Raw genomic sequence first — 25,250 nt, 5'->3', positions numbered from 1 at the left:
AGATACATATAATAAATAAATAAAAATTTCTTCAACAAACATAATAAATGTAATAATCTGGAAAAAATAACCAATGTTTTTAATAAATGCTGAAAACTATTAATATTTTTCATTTCATAAAACGTCTTTTGTTGACATTCTACAAATGATACCATCCAGTAATGTCCCAATACTTTCTTCTTGTGAAGATAGTTTATATATCTGTAAAAATAAAAGACAGATAATGACACGCTGAAATATTCATGCACTACTAATTTTCATTATACAAACATGTAGATGTGGAATATTTCTCAATTATTGGGATAATCATGTGAAATCACAATGTGATTAAAGTATGCAAAGTAGATGGCAATTGGTCACTTATATCAAATGTTCCCTTTTAACTGCAGTTGCGGTGATAACTATAAACACAGAGGCAAATCTGTACCAATTTTAAAAGCATACGTTTAGTCATAAATTTCATACTGTATTTATTTTACATGTCAAACATAATGTAAGCTTGATATTTAACGTTATCTATTCTTTTTAAAAGAATGTGTTTATCAGCTAAGTTTCTAATTTATCTTACATAAAACCTGCATCTTCCAATTCTTTGCATCTATATTTTTCAAGTAATTTCAATTAATATTTCTTAAAAGCTAAGAAAAAAATAGAAGCATTGATGATCAATAAGCAAACAGTATTATTCCACATTAATCACGCTCTTTCTAAAAATGTGGATTCACAAACCTTTTTCACTTCTGTAATATTTGTTATTTCAGGGAGATTTTCCAGAGAAACTTGATGACCTTCCACCTGAGATACTAGGTCTTCTTGATTTATTTGTTTTTCTCCCTCTTCAATATAAGTAATTAGAATTGAAGTGTCATTTGCCGAGATACCAAATTTCTTCAGAGCCTCTGAAATCTAACAGAAAAAAAAAGAAAACTAAAAACCAGTAGTTTCAACATGTGAAACATCTCTCCATTTGCACTCTTCCTGGTCAGATTCTTGTTTTTCATATCCTAACGGCCCTCTCCGCCTGTAGTTTTTCTCAACTGTTCCTTCCCAACATCCGCCAGCTCTGCCTCCAGAGCGCCCCCTACTCACGGCAGCGCCGCACTCCCGCGGGCCCTGCCGGGCTTCTCGCCGTGGAGCGCTAATACCGCCTCCCTTGGACCCAGGTGACCGCTGAGCTGCGTACTCCTGCCCTGCAGCCAGCCTGGGCTGTCTGGGGATCCTGTCATTTCATGCTTTTTGGCCTGTGCTCACACTTTGTCCTCTGCCTGGAGTGCCCTCATCTTTCAAGGTCCAGTTCAAATGTCACTCCCTTCCGCCTTCCTCCTTACAGAATGGACTGCTGCTTTGTCGCCACCATAGATCTGCATTATCATTCCCATTACGTCAGTTATCTCAGGGCATTTAAACTTGTGCCTTGTTCATCTGCCTTCCTCAGGAACATACTTGTTTCTTCTGCCCCTAAAACTGGGACAGGGACGAGCTCAGCAGATGCTTATGAATCACACGTTCTCTTGGATTACTTCCATGATCTCAAAGAAACAGTATATTATCTAGAAATTTTCCCCCAGGCACTGGGGTATTCTAGGACCATGCCTTTTACAAACATTTCAAACGTCTGTATTTTACACCATGCTACGGGTTTCCTAATTTTTCTCTTGATGATTTAGCAGTTGGTTATATTAATAGTAGTAGTAATATTAACACTTCATCAGCAAAATTACAGGTTTTGGTGTTTTATTTACATGCCCCAGGTGGAATGTTTTTAGCTCAGTATCTCTGATTACTAACAGTATCTCAAACCACAAACTCTTCCTACACACTGGCTGTGTGAGTGAGCCTGTGTTCAGGGGTGTTCCAGGCATGAGGCCTCTGGTATTTGGAAAAGACATGGATTCTACCTTTAAAGACTTTATCAGGAGAATGAAACATATACATGATAACAGGCAAATATCCATGCCTGACTTTTATCATTCAGATTTACATGCCACTTAGAGTGAGCTTCCTGACTATATGCTAAGAAGGACAAACAAAACTACCTACACCAAATTTAGCTCAACTTTTGTTTACTCATATGTGAAGTGACTCCAAAGCTTATTTGTCTAGTAAGAGGCAGTGCTAAGCCTCAACTCTCCATCCAGAGCTCTCTTCACTATTATTTTGGTTTGTTACTAAGAACAGGCTCCAACCCAATGCTGAGCAACACACAGGCGATCATGCCAAGGTCAACAGATAGGAAGTAAATTCCATATTAATTACATTGTTAGTTGGGGAAAGATTGAAAATAATTTCAGTAGACAGAGTTCTTGTCTTCATTTTTCCCAGTTTGTAGAGGTGAACTGCTTTGTTTGCTGCCACAAGTATCTGAAATGGATCCACAATCTACCAAAGAGAACAAAAAGAATTACACACAGACAGTCTGGAGTCCTCAAAAGACTTATGCCCTATCAAGGTAACTCCAGTGCCAGTCTGTTTCACTTCATTACAATTCCTGTGATATTTTCAAAATCTCAAGGGCCTGGGTGTTCAGAAAATCATAGAATTTTAAAGCTGCAAGCAACTTAGATAAATAGTAAAAACATTTTCAAAGTACACTTACTGAGAGCTATTATTATGGGAAAGGTCACATTCTAAACATTTTGCCTCCATTTTCTGTAGTTCTCAAAACCACCTAGGATATCCATGTCATTACTCACGTGCCACAGGTGAGGGAACCAAGGCAAAGAAAGGGGCTGGATCCCAGCTCTGTCACTTACCACCCAGGGAACTTGGGCAAATTCCTTAGTGCTCTATCTGGTGGATGCAGATAATCACAGCACTTCCTTCATAGGGTTGTTGTGAAGATTAAGTGAATTAGCAGAGTCTGTACGGAACTTAGAACAATACTAGGAACCAAAGCAGCACTGGATAAAGGTTGGCTACCACTCGCTCAAAGTCCTAGTAAGTGGCATGTCTGGGACAAGTCCTGGTAAGTGGTTGTACAGCGTGTGCTCGTAACCATTATGCGATGCCTACTTTACATCCTAGCTCAGATGAGAAGACAGAGACCCAGCATCTGCCATCACACCAGCGCCAGACCGCCTCTCACATCTCCTAGGGCAGGGCCTTGCCCTTGAATCTCAGGCTATCAAGACAACCACCTTAGGCTAACCTGTAACATCATCACCCATAACAAAGTTATCATAGTCCTAATCTCTCCGTAGAGCTCACGCATCCCCACGAGTACTTACCACTGTAGGGTTTATTAATGAGCCATCAATGGCACCTTCCATGGCCTTTTTTCTCAAGTCTCCAGCATTTTTTACATCTTTAAATAACAGAAGGGTCACTCTGTATTCAGGAAATAGGTCCAGGTGATGTGTTAGCTGCATTTCCTAGGTAAGCAGGATGCAACTGCACGAGACCAAAAGACAACATTGTAAATCATAATAAACAAATATCCTTACTAACGAGTAAGTTAAAATAACTTTAATAATAAGACGGAGAGCTCTTAAACTAGAAGAATCCATCCAACAGCACATTTGGCATCCTCATGAGATACTGTCTTCCTAACCCTGCTGAGCAGTTCCTAGCTTCCTTCCCATTCCTGGGAAAGGCTCAAGATTGCCGCCTGGCCCCCTGGTTGTGCAGACAAGGCAGGCTCTGGTGCAAGGATGAGGGGCTCCAAGAGACAGCGAGGAGCAGAACACTGACAGGTTTTTAGACCACGGGTTACTTACGGCAGTGATGAAACCTCACTCCAACTTAGCCTTTCCAGCTTCCTGATCTCACCATTCTGTTTAGACACTAGCAGCACCCAGACGCAAATATAAAGGGAAAAAACAATCTTAATAGAATAAAGTACAACTTGACTCAAAGCTATTCATTTCACACATGGGAATTTAAGCAGAGAGGGTACAATTCTTAAACAATAATACTGGCCCTTTACAAACATAAATTTAACAAGAAAAGGACAGGGTGTATACAAAGACACAAAAGAAGCATAAAAGACAACTTAAATAACCAGAAAGACATAATCACATCCTCAAATGGAAAAATGAAGCACTGCAAAAATTTGATCTTAAAAACAATTTCAATCAAAGCCTTAATGAGAGACTTGGGTAAGACAATTTGATAGGTTCATTTTAATCTTTTTACCTAGCAGTTTCCATTTCTAGCATTTTTCTCAAGGAATAAATCGGCAACCTGGAGATTTATGTAATAAGATGTCCTCGTCATCCTAACAGTAAAAAGCTGAAAACAACTCACCTAACTAGTAGGTTTGGTTATTACTGAACAACCACTAAAAACTGGAGTCTTGAGGAGCAGTTAACGATGTGTAAAAATAGCAATTAATAACATTATTAAGGTAGAACATTTGATTGGAAAACAAAACACAAAATGTGGCATAAATTGTGGATTTTTAAAAAGGTACACAAAAAGAAAAAATATTGAAAGGAAATACAACAAAAAATTATCTTTGACTTGCTGGAATTACATCGGACCTTTTCTGTTACAATCAGGGGGGAAAAAAAAGAATATTTGTGAATAATGTCCTGGCTCACAGCAATTCAGTCTTTATTGTCACAGTAATGCCCAATGGAAAAAAGATAACATACCCAATCACACAAAAAAGTATACATAATTTATTAAAAATTATACAGATATGTAAATAGATATTACATAAAATACATAAAAATTACAAAGATAGAATGTATACCCAATTATACAAACAGATGCACACACACACACAAAAAATGAAGGAAGCACACCAAAATGTGGCCGTTTTGGGCAGTAAAATTGTAGGTAACTTTTATTGTCCTCTATAAAAAATATTGTTGTGTGTATGTTCTAAATTTTCTACAGTAAGCATATGGTGCCAACTGATGTCTGCCAAGGCCCTGAGACCCCCACTCTTGGGCTCTCAGATGTCCACCTGCAATCCCTCAGGAAAAAAAAAAACCAAAGTGCACCCTTTTCTGACACGTGTTTCCCGTAGCAGAATCAATAGTCCTGGGAAATGGCTAGCCTCATAATAGCGCAGGCTGACTTGTCTCTGCCCATGGTTCCTCCTTATTGGCTCTTCATGGACCCTCACCCATAACCAATCAAAAACCTGTGCATGAGCTGATCCCGCAGCCCAGCCCTCTCTGTTCACCAACCCCATCCCATAAAAGACCTCAGCAGCCCACCCTGGGTGTTCACACAGGCACCTCTAGTCTGTGTGGCCCGCTGCTGCCTGTAGCAGTGTATCTATTAAACCTTTTCTTTCCTTCTTTCCTTCCTTCTTTCCTTCCACAATGTTTATTCCAGGAAGAGCAACTCACTGAGATAAAACCATTTTAAAATCTACATATATGTACTGTTCATTCACATATAGGTACTAAGAACAGTTTAGAGCTTCAACTTTTAAAACTTACATACTTTTAAACTTTTCCTTTGTTTCTTAAACTTTCCTTTGTCTTTGGTAAATTCTTTTACCACTCACAACATCGGCCTGCTGCTCTCCCCAGCAGAGCACACACAAAGAAATGCATACATATAATCAGGGAGGAAAAAAATGTTTGTGGGTTTTACACTAAGGGAAAAAGGACCCCTAGCAAACGTCAAAATAGTTTGGTTTTGGTCTCTATTATCCACTCACTTAGGCCTGGAACTTAGTATCATCATTTGATACCTTTGACTGAAATCCCATATCTACTCCAAAAGTCTTGTCAATTTTTAAATATCTTTTTGACCAGTGCACTTCTCTCCCATACCCACTGCCACCACTGTAGGCCACCACCTCTCATCTACAGCTGTGACCTCTTAGAAGTGGTTGCCTCAAAAGGAAACAGAGGACTCTGGGGGTCCTCCCTGGTACAAATATTTTCTGTGCCCCCCTTTCCTTGTTTGTAGGAAATACGCTTCATTCAGCCTCCCTGACCTTCCCTGTGTTCCAAACGGCAGATTCAAACAGTTGCTAATCAGGGAAAGGAGAGAATGTACGGGCAGAAACCCTCGAGAAACAACAGTGCAGCCTTGGGGCAGGGTCCTGGTTTTTCCTCAAGGGATATACACAACAATGCCCATGAGTTCTTCTGCAGGAACTAAGACCCTGACCCAGGTGGAGGAAGGCAACTGAAGGCTGAACACCTGATTCCCAGAACGCTGCCACATTACCTCATCACCTGCCAATCAGAAGAAAGTCACACACCCTGCAGCCCTCATCCCAAATTTTGCCTTTAAAAACTTATAAACTTCTTTACAAAAGCCACCAGGAAGTTCAGGTTTTTCAGGCATGAGCCACCCCTTCTTGCTTGGCCCTGCAATAAATCACTCTCTGCTCCAAACTCCTTTCCAGTTATTTGGCCTCACTGTGCCTGGGGCACAGAACTTTTGTTCCGTAACAATTCCTGCCCTTCTATCATCCAGCCTCCACCTGGGGGTCACAGTAATCCCTTCAAAATGTAAACCAAAATTTCCCTTCTGCTGCTCTTACGATAAAGCCCCTTTAAGTCAAGGCGTTCCAAAGTAGGACCCGGGCCCTGCCTCCCTCTCCTGCTGCCTAGCGCACCCGCCCCCAGACCGCGCTCCTCCCGCCACCGCCGCAAAGGCCTGTTCAGCTTCCAGCCTCCCAACTTCCCCCTCGTCTCCGACTCCGGGGGACAGCCAGTTCTCCCGACTCAATCTCCCCTCCCTCCGCTCGCCCCTAAGAGTCCATTTAGCAGCGCGCCCAGAGCCGCAGGACTAGCTCCCTGTTCTCCGAGCGCCTTCTCAGCCCTTGTCACCACTTTGGTGAGCGCGGGCTGATCGGGATGAGGAACCGCCGCTGGACTGTACACCCCCCCCCCCCCCAAGAAGGGAGAGTCGGCCCCTGTCCGGCTGCGCTCCCGGGGCCGGGCCGAGGGCGCGCGGGAGAAACAAGGGCGCGGGGAGCCACAGGCAGGACTGGGAAATCAGGGCCACGGACGCCAGGCCCGGGGCTCCCGGCCCGGCCCGCCAGCGCGCCGGGGGGACTCACCGCCGCGTCCCCGGTCCGTCCCACGAAGCCGTCCCCTCGGAAGCAAGGGCTTCGACTTCCGGGGGTTCGGCCGGAGCCGCCGCGTCTTTCCGCGTCCCCTGCGGAGGAAGGGTCTCCGCCGCCGCCCTGCCCACCCTGCTCCCCCCGCGTGAGTCCCGTCAGCGGCTGGAAGGAGAGCCCGGCTCCGCCCGCCACTTCCGCCGGGGAGGCGGCCCGGCCCGAAGCTGCGAGTGCCGCCCCGTCCTCAAGCCAGCCAGCCGTGGACGAGACGCCCCGTTTCTCCCCGGGAAGGTACTGGCCCGGGAGAGCTCTACGTACGTCTCCGCTGCCCGAGATTCGGCGTCATCCCGGAGCGTATCAGCCTCCAGAGGAGGAGGCAAGCCTCTGAACAGGATGAGAGGATTACGTAGAGAATTGTTTCCCACGTTCTGTATGGTCGGGGCTCGTCTTGGTCAGTACTTTTTCTCTTTACACAAAAACAGGTAAATAACAAACAGCTGTAGGATAGATATGTGCTACGGAGAAAAAAACAGAGGAAAGAAGGAATGCCAGGCCATGGGTATTACTGTTTTAAATAGGATGGTTAAGAAAGATCTCACCAAAAAGGGCCATTTGAACAGTGACTGGAGGTCTGGAAGCAAGTTCTGTGTATTTGGGAGAGCAGCAAAGAATTCAAAGGCTCTGAGACAGATACGGCCCTAGCCTATTTAAGGAAGAGCAAAGAGAACCGTGTGGCTTGAGCACAGTGGGAATACATATATACAAAATAAATCGACTGTTGGATTTTCAGCTTTGACTGCCTTAATCTTAAGTACAAAAAGACAGGCAAAGGCCACCAGATATTTCAAGATCACATCTAACAGGAGAGAGGCATCAACAAACAGGAAAAGATAAAAATTAAAAACAAAAACAGCTGATAGAACAGAAGAAACTTAAAAACCGGTAACCTTAGAGAAGGAAAAGATAATACATTAACTAAAAAATACGTAAAAGAATGCTGGAAAAAATGCCATTCAGGAAATAAGAGCTAACTCTTAGAAATTAAAAAATATATAGCAGAAAAACATGTATATAATATACAGCAGAAAACCTAAATAATTAACAGAGTAGAAAATAAAGCTGAGGCAATTCTGATTTAAAAAAAAAAGGGAAAGAGATTAAAAGTGGAAAATAAAAAACACAATTAACTTGGAGGTACACTTCAGAAAATCCAATAGTCAACTTACTAGTTCCCCAAAAAGAAAACAGGGTAAGATGAAAAGAAAGTTTTCCAAAACCGATGCACATTCAGGCCAGACTGAAAGGCCTCACTTAGTATCTAGCACTATGAATTTTAAAAATACCCACACTAAGGTATATTATGAAATTTCAGGACACCTGAGATAAAATCCTAAAGCTTTCAGAAAGAAAAAATTACAGGTCACAAGTCAAAGTTCTGGAATCAGAATAGCTCAAGGTTTCAAACAGCAACTATGAGCAATGGAAAACAATGTATAAATGCATTTAAAAGTGTATAGCCTGTCAAACTATCAGTGCAGGAAAAGAATAAAATAAACCCCTTTCAGACATGCCAAAGCCTCAAAAGATTTACATCCCATTAATCCTTCTTGGAAAACTATGGGAGGATGTTCTCCACCAAACAGGGCAGTAAACTGGGAAAGCAGCAGCTATGGATCCAGGAAACAGCAGAGGGACGTAGTAATGCCCAGGGCGAGGGCAAGGAGAAGTCCCAGGGGAGAGCTATGCCGCAGGTGTGGAGAACCACCAGGGTGACTGCCATGGGTTGAGTTGTGTCCAGACAAAAGTCGTATGTTGAAGTCGTCCTAAGCACCAGGGCTTCAAAATGTGGCTGTGTTTGCAGATAGGGTCTTGAAAGAGGTTAAGTTTGAATGAGGTCATTAGGGTGGGCACTAGTGCAATATGACTGGTGAGCTTATAAGAGGAAACCTGGACACAGACACAGAGGGAAGACCATGTGGAGACCACGGGAGAAGGCAACCATCTAAACAGGTCAAGGAGAGAGGCCTCCGAAGAAACTAGCCCTGCCAGCACCTTAATCTCGGACTTCCGGCTTCCAGAACCGTGAGAAAATACTACCTGTCGTTTAGGCCGCCCAGCCTGTGGTCCTTTTTTAAGCAGCCCTGGCAAACTAATACAGTGCCCAGCCTGGAGTAGGTCAAGAGGCCTCCGGGAAAGATTTCAAGCAAAAAAGAATCTGATGTGTTTATCCTATCCATGTTAGGAGAAATGTTACAGAGGTGTTGGAGATTTGGAGGATGAATTAGTGATGGGTCCATAGGAAAAGATGCAAAGAAAAAAAAAAAAAGGCAAAAACGAAGGGGACGAAAGTGGTTAAGAGAGGAAACATCATCATGGTACGCCATGGCTCAGAGGTGAATGACATTTACCTAGCAGATAACGTGAACTTAGAATACTGATTTAACCGAAAGTTGGGAAACAGCTATACTGAAAAGATGATGGGGGAAAGAGGATGTGAATGAGCTAAGTCCTCATCCTCCACAGCAGGAAGTCAACAGATAACATTAAAACCGGAAACATCAAGCAGTGGCAATATAAGCACAGTACTTAAATATGGAGGCAAATATTAGAAGCTAATGCAAAAAATACTTCAAGTGCTTGCATCTGGGGAGTGACAGTCAGGGGAGGGCAGGGTGCTGATGGGAAGACTACTCTCACAGCAATCTCAGTAGAAGTATTTGAATGTTAAGCTACCTGTATATGTTTTTTTTTAATAAAAATAAACATTTTAAAAGATAAATAAACCACTGAAGACCTTTACAAAAGAGTGTTCCTGGTCCCTTTAGCCAGAGGACTTTCTATGGTGCGATGTGAGAAGCCAGAACCATAGTGTGTTGAAGAATAAATGAGACACGAAGTAGCGAAAGCAGACTGGTTTTCAACAAGCCATGCTGATAACTGACATGAGAAGGGACAGAGAGGACAAAAGGATCAAAGAAGGTTCTTGAAGGTGGCAGTGCTTTTGTGATGATGCTTCTACTGGCAGTGTCCTCCTCAGGGACTTCTTGCCAAGAAACTCCTTAAAACTATCAGATTAGCTAGATTCCCGTACTTGACCCTGATTGTTCTTTTTTTGGCCTCACCCGTTGTCTGCTCCAACTTCTTTCCAAGTGAGCATTCATGATGTATCCTAGGGAACAATTCCACAAGAGCAGCCCTTTTAGCAAGAAGAACTCTTGTATCTCTGTTAAATGTGGCGGGCAGAAAAGAACTTTCTGAGCCATCACTTAGATGAAGGGTAACAAGTTGAGCTCATCAGATACAGAGCAGGGAGTGGCTGAGTTAGGGCACCTCCTTAGGGTCAGGTTCCACATGATGTTCACATACAAAAGAAAGCAGAGAAAGTAACACATGTAGCATCTGACTTTCTACAATACAAACCTTCAAAATCAAGAGGCTTAAAAGAAAATGAAGCCAATTTGCCCAAGTACTCATCAAATACCTACCAAGGCTTATGATGTCATGATGGTCAGACACTTCCTTGAGCAAACAAAGGTTTCTGGCTTCCTCTGCAACTAAAACTAATGAACACCTCCCAAGTGATCCATCTGTGTGTTCCAGAGGTAAACCAGAAGAGACAACTTAGTGAAAGTCAAGGTCAAGGTGCCACTCCACCGTGACAGGCAAGTGGAGACAGATTTCAGCAGGTTGTGTTTGACACAGAAGGAGTAACACAAGGAGCCCTGCGAGTCTTCCCAGATATTCCAAGCTTTAAATGTTGCACCCTATTCTGTTCATCAAGCAACCTTTATAGCCTGTAAAAGTTTTCAGGTTGTCTGAATACTTCTACCAGCTGATAACAATTACCCTGTCCAGTAAATTACCCAGCATTTAGCATTTAGGTTTATCAATCAGTCTCTCTTGCTCAGTTGACAATCAATCCCTAAAAGTTGATCCATTCCTGTCTTAGATGGCATATCTGATAATTCAGTGAAAAGAAGTTGGTCAAATCCCACAACAGAAAGAAAGAAATTATCTAATCACAAAAACACTACAACTAATTACAAATAGTGATTAGGTTCTAAAGAGACTGTCTCCTAGGTAGATTTTAATAGAAATCTTGAACAGCTACAGGGAGAAAAAGGACATCCTTAATCACTGGATCAATAGAACATGACAAAAACCCCAAACATTTCTGCACACACACACCAATAGCACAACTCTAGTCAGAAGGAAATACATGGGAAAAAAAAGAAGGAAATACAAAGTAAAGGAAAACAGAATTTTAAAAAATAATTTATGAGGGAAGTTCTTTATTACTTTTATTAATTCTAAAATGTCATCTTCCTTTAAAAAAATTTAAAATTGGAATGACAGATTATTTTCTTCACTGTTGTAAATACTGCAAAGTTACCAGCAAAGAAGTGCGTATCACAATTTTCCCTTAAGCATGAATGCCTAAGGGAGCAATAAAATAGATTATAAACCTCGTTTGACCTGATCTTATAAAAAGTCCCTCCAGCTGTCTTCAGTCCTGTGTCTCCAGACAGATCTCCAGGGTAGGTCTGTGTCACTCCGTCCATCCACAGTAGGCCGGGTAGGGTAGTCTGCAGTAACTGCCAGGATACCGTAACCTTCTGTTCTGGGCTGCTGGACTGGCATTTGGCTTTACGTTCCAAGAGTACCGCCTTTGAAAATACTTCTCTCCAGGGGGACCAGGAGGAGGAATATGGCCTCTCTGGTAAATGTTCTGATTCTGTGAAAATCTTCTTAAACAAAACAAAAGTAATGGACTATTCTTAGCTTTAATAAAATATATAAGCTTTATAAAATAATACATAGACACTCTGGTTCTACTGTTTTCTACCTGTGTGATTTTAGCAGGCAAAATTGCTTAATCTTTGGATTTCTTAGTTCTTTATAAAATGGAGCTCATAACAATTCCCATCTTCCTGCGTTGTTCTGAAGGTAAATTTAAGATGATGTATTTAAATTACCCACCACAACACCCTGACACACTGTAGTTTCCCAGAAGTCTTTCCACCTTTCCCTATAGAGATAAATGCCTGCACTATTCTCATCAGATACTTTCCAAGTCTGGAAGGGATGATATGAAACAGAAGCTATTTATTTCTGAAAACAGAAATTTGCTTTCACTTTACAAATAAATACACAGATAAATCAATTATAAAATGTAGAGATTCTAGCCATGGCATGTACAACAAATTTGGAAAATTAAAATTTAATTGTTTCAAAAGCAAGATCAGGAAAATCTAATATGATCATACAAAAGCAAATCTGGAAATCTGACAAGTAAGCATGCCCCCCTCCTCCATCCTACTTAATCTAATTAAACTGGTTCACGCCTCCTTTTGGTGTATTTCTCCCTAGTATCTTTTCTGACTGTTGAATCATAACCTGTTATTTTCACTTATCGTAAGTGAGCTATCAATTTCAATGGCTTTATAAAATTATCACAGTATAGATATAATAATTTACTTGGCTATTTTTCACTGTTAGAAATACAAGCTGCTGCCAATTTTTCCACTACTGTAAATCATGCTGGGATTAATGTCTCAGAACATATACCACTGTATCCTGAGCACCTAGTCCAGTGTCTGATACATAGTAGGGAGTTTGAGAAATGTGCTGAATGATTTAAATGTAGCTTTTCCCATATTTTGAAGGATTTGCTTAGTCTCAACATAGTGTGAGCATGTGAGCTCATACCGTGTATGAGCATGTTTATGGCTCTGACAGTTATGTTTCAAAGGAGCTATATCAATTTCCAGTGCCACTGGCAACACAAGCACCATCTTTTTAAAATGTTTACAACTTCTAAAAATGCCAGGGGGAGGGTAGAGCTCAGCGGTAGAGCGCGTGATTAGCACGCTCAAGGTCCTGGGTTCAATCCCAGTAACTCTGTTAAAATGAATGAATGAATGAATGAATGAATGAATGAATGAACAAACCTAATTACCTACCCTCCCCCCAAAACAATAAAAATGCCAACATCTTTTTGAAAGTTAAAAGTTTACAATGCAATTTACAACAACAATCCCAAGCTATATATTGATAAAATTTTTACATATAATGTTATTAAAGTTTCCATCTGACTGATGAGAAAATAGAAATTTAGAGATCTTACCCAAGATCACACAGAGGGTGAAGAGCAGAGCCAGGATGCAAATGCAGGTCCAACCTGACAGCCACTACCCTGGGCTGTCTTATCAGAAACAGTTGCTAAATTAACAGGCAAAGAATAGTACCTTGCTAGTTTAACTGTACTGAGCTTTATGTGATTTATGTGTTCAACTCCTTTACACATTTCTCTACTGAAATTTTACTGCTTTCCCTACAATTTGTGTTTACCCTTAAATAACAACCTTCCTTATTCTGAAAACTATACCATTACTATCGTAGCCTAAGAATACGAGCTCACTTCCGGTGAGCGCGTCAGATTGCTGGCTTAGACCAAGCTCAATAATCCATACAAATTTCTAAGTCCTTTTCCCAGTTGCCTCTGAAAAGTCCATATTCTCTGTCCTATACTTGATTTTCCAGCCCTAAATGCAAAATATGTAGCAAATGGTACCTCTTGGTTGACACTGATCAGCAAGGAAACACTAATTCTTCACTATTATCATAATGTATTTGTTTAGTTTATAATATTAATTTCTATTTCAATTCTAGAAACAAGGAAAGCAGAGATACCTTACTGACTGCTGAAAATCCTGGGTCTTGGTGTAGAAATGCCGAGAAGGTGGTGGGTAACCTTGGGTCCAGTGGAGGTTATACCTAGGTCCTTGGTTAACAGACCTGTAAGTGGTGTGGACTGGTCCCATCATATGTGCTGAGTCTTCAAAACCACTTGATCTGGATATACTGGAATCTTGATTCCTCAAAGAGAGTGTTTCCACACAATATTACTGGTTTCCAAATTTAGCAGTCAATTTAGTGACTACATTTTGGCCCATGAAAGTAACAATCCTGTCCTCCCCCCATTCCTATTTGTTCAGGTTTCCCAGAGCAAGTGAACAAACTACAAGAAGAATGGTTACATGCAACTTAAATGATACAAAGCTACATCTCCCTGACCACAGCTACCATGCATAAAATGCGACTTACTTTCTCATGGGACCATTTCGAAGGTCTTCAATGTAGTTTTGTCTTTCTAAGCAATGTCCTCGGCACCTATTGAATACTGAGGAGTGGATGAACTGTTAGAAATAACTGTACAAAAAGCAAACCTCTCCCAGCGAAAGCAGATCAAAGCTGAAATCCACCAACTGATTAGTCAGGCTGTTATATCTCGCTATTTCCAGATACAGAGACTTTTGGTAAAAGGTCAGAACAAATGAATTACAAACTTTCTTTTTTTCCAAAATTTGAGAAATCCATCTACATTTCTACCTTCAAGTTTTATAAAAAGGGAATAATAGTGACACCCTCATACTTACATTCAATTGCGTCATCTGGCCTCATGCCTTCTACATCAATCAAGTATCTAACAAAACAACATAATTTGAGTCATTTGTAAATAAAAAGAAAAAAATCAAATTTTTGCAAAAAAGGTCCAATTTTACTTTATATAGATATAAAAATTTTAAGAAAATATCAGCACATCTAATCAATGATTATTAAGGACTGATACACCATGACGACAAAAAGGCTTTATGCCAAGGATGCAAGAACGACTCAACTCTAGAAAGTCTATTAATATAACTATTTATATTCACACAACAACTTAATTAATAAATGAAAGAGAATAAAATACAGAACCAAACTGACAGATGTTAAAAAGGTATCTGATAACTGACAGCAGTCAGCTTTGATCAAAATGCTTTGTAAACTAAACACAAACAGACTCGCAGACTTAGTAAACAATCTTGTGGTTACAGGGGAAAGGGGAGGAACAGATAAATTAAGGAGTTTGAGATTTACAAATGTTAGCCACTATATATAAAAATAGATTTTTAAAAAAGTTTCTTCTGTATAGCATAGGGAACTATGTTCAATATCTTGTAATAACCTTTAATAAAAAAATGAAAACGAATATATGTGCATATATGCATGACTGGGACACTGTGCTGTACCCCAGAAATTGACACATTATAACTGACTCTACTTCAATTAAAAAAAAATGCTTTGTAAACTAAAAAAAAGGAGACAGTATGACAGAGTATGCACTGAGAACCAACAAATAAAAGACAAATTGGGAAAAATATCAACATCATATCTAAAAAACACCATCTAACCAACCACAGGAGAAGCTAGCGATCGCCATGACCAAGAGCTGCTTCCTCCTCACCCATCACCAAGCCCTGACAATTTTGCCTAACTCTCTCTAGAATACATCCACATCCTTTCACCCAAGTGGCTGCCACACCCTGGTCCAAGCCACCTTACACCCGATTTCTACAAAAGTCTCCTAATTCGCTTCCTTGCTCTCCCATTTTTTTTTTCTCCCTGCAGTGTATTCTCCACTCAGTAGCAAAATGATAGGTTGAAAATGCAAATTTGATTATGTTCCACAAGCTCATCCTCCATAATAAAAAGGTCAATGGTTTTCTTTAACTCTTAAGATACAGTCTAAAACCTGAAACATAAGCCTGCATGATCCAGCTCCTATCCTCACTTCCCGCTGCATTTTTAATGACACCCTCAATCCCCCAGAGCCCCGCCTTCCTGGCCAGTTCCATTCGCAGCGTGTGCTTCCTCTTACAGGGCCCCGTGCTGTTCCTTATGCCCAGAGATCTCTCTCCAATGTCCCTATCTGGTAAATACCGACTCCTCCACCAGATGTCAGATGTCAAACATCCCCCCAAATACCTCTGACCTCTAGGATGAGGTCAAACCGTCCTGCTAATATGCATTTCTGACAGGTACCGTGTCCCTCTCCTGGGTTCTTGTCAGAGTCGTAATTCTATGTGCATTTGTGTGATTCTTGAATATCTATTCCCGCTCTAGACTGTCAGAACTCACAAAGGGCAGGTCAAGTCTTTGCTCACAAAATTTCACAAGTCTTCTTGCCAGCACCCAGCACTGTGCTTAAACGTAACAGATGCTCAATACATATTTTCTGAATGAACAAACATAAATTGATACGGTGTACCAACAGCCACAAAAAGCATAAGGGTGTAAATTCTTTGATTCAAAAGTTCTATTCTGAGTGAAGTTATCCGAGACAATAGCATATCTATTCAAAGATGCTCACATAGGAATGTTCATTACTTTAATGTTTTAAAATATTAAAAACTTTCAAACGTTATATTCATTGGTAAGCAAAGGAAACATGCAGCCTTTAAAAGAGAACAAGGCCTCCAAATATTTTTATAGAAAGATGTCCACCATGTATTAAATTATGAACCAGAATGTCCTAAGTATTACACCATCAAATCACCGACTAGACTATACAATTTTACAGAAGGGATCTGAATGTCTGAGGACTTTAGCATCCATGAGGGGGAAGCAGGCATCCTGGAACCAATCCCCTGCAGATTATATTTGTATTTTTTAAGTCTGAAAAAAGTATGTGCTAAATTGTTACTGGTGGTAATATATGAGTGGGGGCAGGATGACTTTTTTCTTCATATATTTCTATATTGATTGCATTTTTTGTATTCAGCTTACATTAGCTTACATTACTACTGTAAACAAGGCAATTTAAACATGATCTGCCTCTTGGGGTTGGCAACTCACCTGCAGATGAGGTAGCCAGTCCTGTTCAAACCATGGGTACAGTGGACACCAATAAGTCTGTCTACAAAACAGGCAATATGGAATTAAATGAGTGAAGTGCATACACTAAAAACAAGTTATATAATTTCCTGAAGAATAGCATTTATTAGTTACCACAACAATACCACTATCTTGAAAAGGACAAACTGAAAAAAAAATGTATTTCTGCAGGAACACACTATAAAGAATTAATGTAAAGCCAAAATTCATTGTCTCTGGGAAATTTTGCACAGCCTCCAATTAGATGCAATGGCATAAACTGGAGAAGGTCTGGTCAGGCACTAACTGAAACAAACCCATTTGTCTTAATATGGAATGCCCCACAGGAACTGACTTGGCCATAGAAATAAGGAAGTGGGGGGAAAAACAGGCTGCAAGAAGAATGACATTTGTTTTTGAGTGAAACAAATGGATTGCCTTCACTTAAAAATTTTTTCTTTCTTTTTTTTTTTAAATTTTATTCCTTTATTGCTAAATTTTTTTTTGGAGGGGAGGAGAATTAATTAGGTTTATTTATTTATTTCTTAATGGAGGTGCTGGGGATTGAACCCAGGACTTCATGCATGCTACGCACACACTCTACCACTGAGCTCTACTCTCCCCTGCCTTCACTTTTAATACTTGATATTAAAAAAGAACAAATGGTTTCTGAAATATTCTTAAGTTCCCAAAGCGCTTCCACCCTTTCTCTCGTTTGCTGCCCCTCACACACCACAGGTCTACGTGCCTGTCCAGTTCTCGGGTGAACAGCCCTGTTCTTACTTGGCAATGGAAAGTAAGACATGGAGACTAAGTCCAAACTGCACCGCAGGCAAACAGAACAAAGACCAGAATCGAGTCTCAACTTTTCCCAACTACGTCATAGTATTCCTCAGTCCCTCATTTAAAAAAAAAATGAGGAATAAAAAAGAACATGTAGTTGATTTCTGCAAAATTTATGTCTAGGACTAGATGGTGCCTGGCAGGAAGGCATTACTCATTACTACCTCCCTACTTCTAATCTCTTCTATTTCGACTGCTCCTCCATATGGGAGATGTCATCTTTCTAAAATATAAACTTGACTGGGCTGCTCCCTTCCTTAAGAATCTTCATTTAGCACAGAATGAAGCCCAAAGTTTTAGCACAGCATTTAGACCTCTTTATCAATCTGTCTCTCCAACTGAACTGTAAGTCCAAACCATGACTTAACAAGGACCTACATGAGCCACCTGCCTCCTGTCCCCTGCCAACCTCCCGGATCCCATTTTCTACTGCTCTGACCTCGCTCACTCTCCTGTCCAGCCATACTGGTCTCCTCACTATTCCTCAAACGTGCCAAGCACAGTCGTGCCTCAGGGACTTTGCACCTACTGTTCTCGCTGCTTTAGAACACTCCCTCCCACCTGCAGACCCTCGCAATCCCCTTCCCCCCAGATGCCCAATAGCTTGGTTTCTAACTTTCTTTAAGGCTCTGCTCAAATGACATCTTAATAGAGAAGCCTTCCCTGATCACCTACCACATTCCCTCACCTTTTCAAATTTCACTTATTATCCAAAGCACGTATCACCACTTGACACTCCGTGTATTTACTTATTAATTTCTCTCTCTCCCCAGCTAGAATGTAAAGTACGCAAGGGCAGAACTTTGTCCTGTTCCTACTTCCTAGCACAGTGCCTTCAACTCAGAAGGTGTCATATAAAAACGTGCTGAAAATGAACGTACGAATTCTTCGCCCTTTCCCACTCCCCTCTAGGCAGACCGGAGCTGCCCCTCCGCAGCACAAGCTCAAGCCCTGTGCCTTCTTCCCAAGACCTGGGATGTCCTGTCCTCATTCTGGCAAAATCCTCTTCCCCCAAGCCCAGCTCAACTGCTACCTCCTCGGTCAGGCCTTCCTCGGTCTCGCCTCCAATTTCCTGCTGCACTTAATCCTTTTATTATAATTAACCCACAGATAAACATGTAGTAACACACAGTGACACACAGTTACTACATGTTTATCTTCCTAGATAACTAAGCTTCTAATGAACAGACTACCATTCACCTCTGTCTCCCCGTGTCCTAGCAGCAAACCTCAGAGGCTCACGAGGTTTACTAACTCAGTTTATTTCCTGAGTCACTACCAGTGCTGGGGAGTGGACAGCGTAGCGTCCTCCTCTTCCTTCATCGGTGAGCCTGGCATCTGTGGGAGGGGCTCCAGCAGCGGTAGCCAAAATGGATCATAAGCCAGGTCCTGAGACTGCTATGGCAGGGAGCACAGTGAAGTCAGCCCAGTGCAGGCACAAGACCAACAGGGGGCCAGCCTCGGTACAACGTGGGAACAATCAAGACTTACAGGCGTGTTCTCACGCACTCATAAGGATCTCCTGGCCCTCCCGGAGCAGAGAGAACACTGAGTAACGGTTCCACACAAAGGAGCCTGGAAGAAGCGAGCAGCCTGCAGCTACACCCTAACATCTAAGAGGTAATGTTTCTGCGACTACAGTTAATACAAATCAGATCATCTACCTCCTCTGTAGACACCCTGCTATCCCAGGCCAGGCCAAGCCTCCCAAGTTTTAAAAGTACAGGGAAGACCTGTGAATAGGGCTTAAGATATTTAAGAGCTAGTGCCTGCATTAGGCCACCAGGTTACAGTTTGAAAATTTATCTTAAAATTCTAGTCCCTCTCTCACCTCCTATCCCGTATCTTCCCACCTCCACCTCTATCTGCCTCCCCTACTCGCTGTTTTGTGTACATGTATATCATTTTATATACACACAGAATATGCACTATCTATCAGGTTTATTTAATAAAGTGTACACTCCTCAGGCTAAATTTAAAAAGAGGGCAAAATGAGTACTTTGTCCTGTGGATCAGTGGCTTTCCAAAGACAAGATTCCTCCATCTTAAAATATGGCAAATATCACCTTCTTTCTGATAGTTAGATGCCAGAAAAAGGCAAGGGGATCTTTAAAATTCAGAAGCTATTCAGATCTACTTTCAACAGAGTAAGGTAGATCTTGAAGCAGAACAAGAAAACACCAGCCTTTTTAAGTTCTTCCTGCCTGAAGAATAAGAGTTTGTAGTGTCCTTCCTCACGGGCACCCAAAGTGGGGGAAAAAAAAAAAACAACCCAGCAGAACTATCTTAAACACATATGATGAAGATTACACTCCCCTGGTCCACTCTGTTTTGTTTTGCTTCTAGGGGTCTGTCTCACTCCACAATTTTGCTTTCTGTTTTCTCTTTTATATATGCTAAAAAGCAGAGATTCTTAAATTTTTTCTTCTACCTCTCAACTCTTAACCAATAAATAGGACAAAAGAACATTTTTATTTTATTATAAATTTCTCATTCAAATGTTTTAAAAAGAGGTAAGTAAACCAGTTCAGTACCTATTTCTCTTTCCAAACCAAATGGTTTGAAATCAAAAAAGGAAAAACACCTATTTCCATTAGCATCATATGACATTTCCACCTTAATGTTATCAAACACAACAGGCCTAATGTCAGAAATATCAAAAATATTAAAAATCCACAACCCCATTCAAAATGCACACCAAAGGTCAGATAAGGGAGAAAAAAAAACCTCACCATTATCTTTATTCTCTTTCAAAAACCCATTAACAGCACATTTGAATTTAAAAATAGTGCCATCATCAGGTATCTGATGCCCAACTGTATAAATTTTTAAATAAGGAACAGTTCCTGGTAAGTCCTAGAAGGCAAACCATGAAAATGTATATTATTTCATTTATAGGGAAAGAATAAAAAATTAATTAGAGGAGGCAGAATAACAAACCAAGAGATTATATTAAACTTAATATGTCAGTCATTCTGATAAAAGAGTCATTTTTTTCAAAGCAGCTTTGCCCAGGAACTATCACTTGATTTCCATTAAAATTACAGAATGGGAGGTGACTAGGCGCACAGAAGGAAAAGCCGAGTCCGTGTAAGTGAATGCATGTAAACAGTCCTGCCTAATATCTTACATGCCAAGGGCCATAAAGCAGCTGTGATCTAAGCAGAACACAGTCAGAAGAACTTAGATTTGAACTGGGAAACAGAGCTGGTTGAGAACTGGTATTCCTGGGGTGGGAGAACGTAGATACCAGTAAAACACAGATGAGGTGAAGTGGAAACTCTGCAGTATCATTATGAACCTATGATGTATTTTACATTAAAAACAAACATATAAACACATTTCCTAGCTCTGACCACTGAAAAAGCCTAGAAGCAGCTGTCATGTCATGTCATGTCAAAAGGACTCAGGAGCCAAACTGAGAAGCTCCAACTGGCCAAAGACAGGGGACTCAGTTAGAAAACTGGCTGTAGTGGAGTTCACAGTGAAATGCAGAAAATTACTTAAGTAAACAGACAGACAAACATGTAAATAAACAAACAGGTCACCCCTGGAGGACATTTAAGAATCAACACATTATTCTGAAAGCCAACTCATCATTTTTATTCTAAGAAAAGGGGAGAATCACGCCTCCATATAACCGGCCAGCCAAACGGCTGATGAGGGGAACCTTCTCTTGATAGAAACACATTCTGCTAATAAGGGAAAAAGGAACAACAGGATTCACCAATTTTTGAAGCCCCAAATGAGTTAGTGGATGCAGGTGTCAATCATCAGTGACTGCTGGTATCACAGAAAGAGACAATCAAGTCTCCATGGAAGAACACGTCCTCTCCTATGAAACTGTATCCCTCCCCCCCAAAAAATTAAAAATAAAAATTCAAGCTTCATTCTGATCAAGTCTCCAGGTCCAACTACCCATCTACAGGAAATAAAAGCATTGAAGAATATGTTAACAATACATGCAATGCGATCATCGAAATCTAGATGAGGCAAATTACCTGGTTTCTTTTAAAAACATAATTCAAAGAGGGAAAAAAAAGTGAGAGAGGCATGGAGGGCGAACATACCGATTAAGTAAGAGTTCAGAGACCTAGGCCCCGGGCCCTTCAGCACCCTCTACGGGCGGGTCCTGGCCCCGCTGCCCGGGCGGGCCGCGGGCGCGGCCTCCGGCGGAGGCGGGAGCAGCTGGGGCGTCCCGGGTTCCCGCGTGCGGCCGCTGGGACGCGCGCAGTTCGGGACTCGCGGCGGTGCTGGCAGCACCAGTACAAGCGGCGGGGACGCTAACAGCGTCTGCCCGACCCCCTCCACGATGTCCAAGGCAGAAGTGGCCAAGAAGCTGGAGGGGCGTGCGGCCGGGGAGAACCACGTGAGGAATAACCAAGTGCTGGGAACTGGAAGCGGTTCTACAATTGTCCACGCTGTGCAGCGAATAGCTGAAAGAGTGAAACAGGAGAATCTGAACCCCGTGTGTATTCCCCCTTCCTTCCAGGCCCGTCAGCTCGTCCTGCAGTACGGCTTAACTCAGTGACCTGGACGACACCCAGAGACTGTCCTCGCCGTCGACGGCGCTGATGAAGTAGATGCTGATCTCAGTCTCGTCAAGGGCGGTGGAGGCTGCCTGACCCAGGAGAAAATTGTGGCTGGCAATGCCAGTCGCTGCATTGTGATCGCCGATTTCAGGAAGGATTCAGAGAACCTCGGGGATCAGTGGCACAACGGAATCCCCATCGAGGTCATCCCCATGGCCCATGGCCCCGTGAGCCGAGCCGAACCGAGACCCAGAAGTTTGGGGGCGTGATTGAATTTCGAATGGCTGTGAACAAGGCAGGCCCCCTGGTGACGGATAATGGGAATTTTATCCTGGACTGGAACTTTGACCGGGTACACAAATTGAGTGAACACAGCTATCAAAATGATCCCAGGCGTGGTGGACACGGGCCTGTTCATCGACACGGCCGAGAGAGTCTACTTCGGGATGCAGGATGGCTCAGTGAATATGAGGCAGAAGCCTTTCTGACCCGAACCTTCGGGAGCGGCTTGTGTTCATCTCGAGTCCCCAGCCTGCAGCCGAGGCGGATACGCCTCTCCAGGAGCCTTTGCCTCAGCGTATCTGTGCCAGGTGGACAGCTTGGCAGGGTGGGGGGTGAGAGGCTTAAATCCAGTCTTCTGAAGTATTGTTATTAAATGTCTTTTAAAAAAGAGAAATATAAACATATATTTTTACTATTAAAAATACTCAGTTTTTTATGAAATAGAACTTGATTTCATGTTTTATATGAAATATTTACCAAAAATAAAAAGAGAAGAAGACTGACTTTTAAACTTTTAACTGAGCCTGTGGTTAAGCTTCTGAATATTGGGTTTGCTGAGAAATGTAAGTCACAACTTTTCTTTAAACTAGTGAAATGAAGGGCCCAGCCAGCAGTAAGTCCCACATGCCTTACTGGAAAATTTGACGTTTGTTTACTTTTCTAACACACTGTTTTGGTTTAGTTTTTATTGTGATCACGCACAATATATATTTATGTGTTTTAAGATGTGATTTATAAGTCTGGTGAGTGTAGCGACGTGGTATGTAGTGACTCCGAACGTGTAAATTATCAGGGGGGAAATGTGGGGGTTCTTTTACTGAGATAAGGGGTTCATTCAGACCCCTGTGGTTGGAAGCAATTGGCCAGAAATCCTTGCCAGTACTGCCAAAGCACTGCTGTGAAACACCTATAAATGATTGTCTTGTTTGTATTTTTGTTGTTGTTGTTCCTTTATTATTACCTGCATTGTTTGGCATCAGAAGTTGTTACCTCTTTATATTGTTTGAGGGTTGAAATAAAACAGTATGGTGCCATTTTGGGGAAAAAAAAAAAGATTACAGACACCTAAGATCAGAAGCAAAGTTCTGCTGCCACACGGGGACGTCGTACATGGAGGGTTCACCGAGGCGGAGGCGGCGAAGCTGAGGGCTCGCGAAGAGGGTGAGGAGGTGGTGGGCGACATCTTGGAGGTGCTGGTGGACCCAGTGATGGACGCCTGCAAATCCTACCTGGAACGGCAGGTGGGGCTGGATCCGCGTCCTCCAGACCCATCTCCTCTCTCCCTGACCCCTGCCTGCTGGACTGAGACCCTCTCTCCCCTCCGTAGTGCATTCCGTACGCAGTGAACGGGGCACGGGAGACCATACTCCATGTGGTCCAGATGAGATTTGTGCCCCAGGATGAGGGAGAACCCCACCTGGCAGAGGACCCCACATTGGCGGAGGACGAGGAACCCTCACCTTGCCCAATTGACACCTGGGCTCTGGGGAGCCGTGCCCTCGCGGTGCGCGCCCTCCTCAGTGGAAAGGAAGAGGAGCCAAGGCAAAGTAAGCCCCGCCCCCAGCTCCTTCCCACCTCCCGCCCCCGCCGCGTCTCTGTTCTCTTCAGCGCCTCTCTGGGCTGTTCCTGCCTTAGTTCCTCTGTCTCCTGTGTCCGCGTCTCGCCGTCAGTTTTCTTCCCTCTCTCTCCTGGGGTTCCCATCTGAGAGCTGGGTCCCAGCTCCAGCCTCCAATTCCCTACTTTAAACCTAGGCCTAAGGTCGCCAGGCTTCAGTTCGAAGCCGCCCTTCCCCAGTCCCGGCCTCTGCTTTCTCGCCACGCACCTGTGCCCCACCCCCACCCCACCCCCCATCCCCCCGTGGCCCGCAGCCCCAGATCCAAACTATGGCCAGGTGCCAAGTGGCCCAGCGGCTGGGAGGGGGAGGCCGAGGTGCTGGGTGAGCTGTGGGCGGGCCGCACCCGCGTACTCCCGCAGGGCCTGGACCCCAAGGATCAGGAGAGCCAGGATCTTCAGAAGGGGCCTCACCCTGCGCCTGGAGTCCTCAAGGCCAAGTCTCAGGTGGTGAGGAAGCCCACGTTGCTGCCGAAAGCGCCGAAGATGGCTCCTGGTGTGAGCACGTGGAACCCACCACACAGGAGCTGCTTAGCCCTGCTGAACCTCAACAGGAGGACAAAGAGGGCAGCACCTCTCGTCCCATCCACACGGGTGCCCCAGAACCCCAGGTGATGGTGGCACAGTTAACAAAAAAGTCAGGTCCCCAAATATCATCACTCCCCTCCAAGCACCCACCCCATCCTGGGCCCTGAACCTCAGGCAGTGGGAATCCGCCTGCCTTCTGTCTGCCTGCCAGAAATAAACACCTGAGTTGCTTTAAGAATTGGCCCCGTGTCTGTCAGTTTCTTCCAAGTGTGTGTACTCACGGAACTGGAGAGGGGCAGTTGTCCTGCAGGCCTAGAAGAAGACAGAACACTCACTCCTGGGAATAATTGCATTACCACCCTTAGGAGACCCCGCTTTAGGCCCAAGGTGACTCCCCAGCAGAGGCAGTCTGGAGAGCCATCTGTCTGTCCACAAAGGAGCAGATGTAAGAGTTGCGAGTGGGGATCTGTCTCAGTTTGGAGACTTCATCGAGACTCATTCCAGTAGGGGAGGAAGGGATGGCCCTGCTTAAGCACAGAGTGATTCAAGACATGAGGAATTTGATTTCCAGTCCCTGGGTCACTGTCAGTTCACCTTAGAGCACAAATCCAAGTTTTATGTGGAGACAAATCTGAGCCTATGCAGGGCTCAGGGCAGTCCCAGCTCTCTTGATCTTTGACATGGGCCAGCATTGGAGTGAGGCAACCAGGTCACTAGGAAAAACAATTTAAGGAGGAACTCACTCTCAGGTTCAAATGAGGTGTTCCAACACATCT

General features: G+C 42.9%; 3 protein-coding genes and 1 pseudogene across 4 annotated transcripts; 2 read left to right on the top strand and 2 right to left on the bottom strand.

The window, feature by feature from the left end:
* Positions 1-44: 44 nt before the first annotated feature.
* On the bottom strand, positions 45-7,174 carry LOC105078089 (EKC/KEOPS complex subunit TPRKB). Of its 2 annotated transcripts, XM_074341414.1 has the most exons (5): positions 6,980-7,174; positions 3,228-3,390; positions 2,257-2,379; positions 730-906; positions 45-201 (listed from the first exon to the last, which is right to left on the bottom strand). In XM_074341414.1, exons 2-5 carry the CDS (start codon positions 3,366-3,368, stop codon positions 115-117), a joined length of 528 nt encoding a protein of 175 aa, XP_074197515.1. In that variant the 5' UTR covers positions 3,369-3,390; positions 6,980-7,174; the 3' UTR covers positions 45-114. The 2 variants fall into 2 exon arrangements, with proteins under 2 accessions (XP_074197515.1, XP_074197516.1); XM_074341415.1 differs by lacking the exon at positions 6,980-7,174 and having other exon boundaries at positions 3,228-6,912.
* A 4,007-nt stretch (positions 7,175-11,181) lies between these two features.
* LOC105082453 (RNA/RNP complex-1-interacting phosphatase-like) lies at positions 11,182-21,498 on the bottom strand. Its single transcript, XM_074341491.1, has 7 exons — positions 21,484-21,498; positions 20,254-20,377; positions 16,661-16,721; positions 14,419-14,465; positions 14,087-14,162; positions 13,673-13,858; positions 11,182-11,727 (listed from the first exon to the last, which is right to left on the bottom strand). Exons 1-7 carry the CDS (start codon positions 21,496-21,498, stop codon positions 11,529-11,531), a joined length of 708 nt encoding a protein of 235 aa, XP_074197592.1. The 3' UTR covers positions 11,182-11,528.
* Positions 21,499-21,833: 335 nt separating this feature from the next.
* Positions 21,834-22,541, top strand: LOC141573352 (ribose-5-phosphate isomerase pseudogene; annotated as a pseudogene).
* Positions 22,542-23,360: 819 nt separating this feature from the next.
* On the top strand, positions 23,361-24,700 carry LOC105078091 (uncharacterized protein C2orf81-like). Its single transcript, XM_074341413.1, has 3 exons — positions 23,361-23,576; positions 23,663-23,882; positions 24,310-24,700. The coding sequence occupies exons 1-3, from the start codon at positions 23,361-23,363 to the stop codon at positions 24,639-24,641; spliced, it is 768 nt and encodes a 255-aa protein (XP_074197514.1). The 3' UTR covers positions 24,642-24,700.
* The last annotated feature ends 550 nt before the right edge of the window (positions 24,701-25,250 follow it).

The sequence above is a fragment of the Camelus bactrianus genome, chromosome 15 (genome assembly GCF_048773025.1).
Source record: "Camelus bactrianus isolate YW-2024 breed Bactrian camel chromosome 15, ASM4877302v1, whole genome shotgun sequence".
Lineage (NCBI taxonomy): Eukaryota > Metazoa > Chordata > Mammalia > Artiodactyla > Camelidae > Camelus > Camelus bactrianus.
The sequence above is the reverse complement of the archived record's forward strand: the minus strand, read 5'-3'. Positions and strand labels throughout refer to the sequence as shown.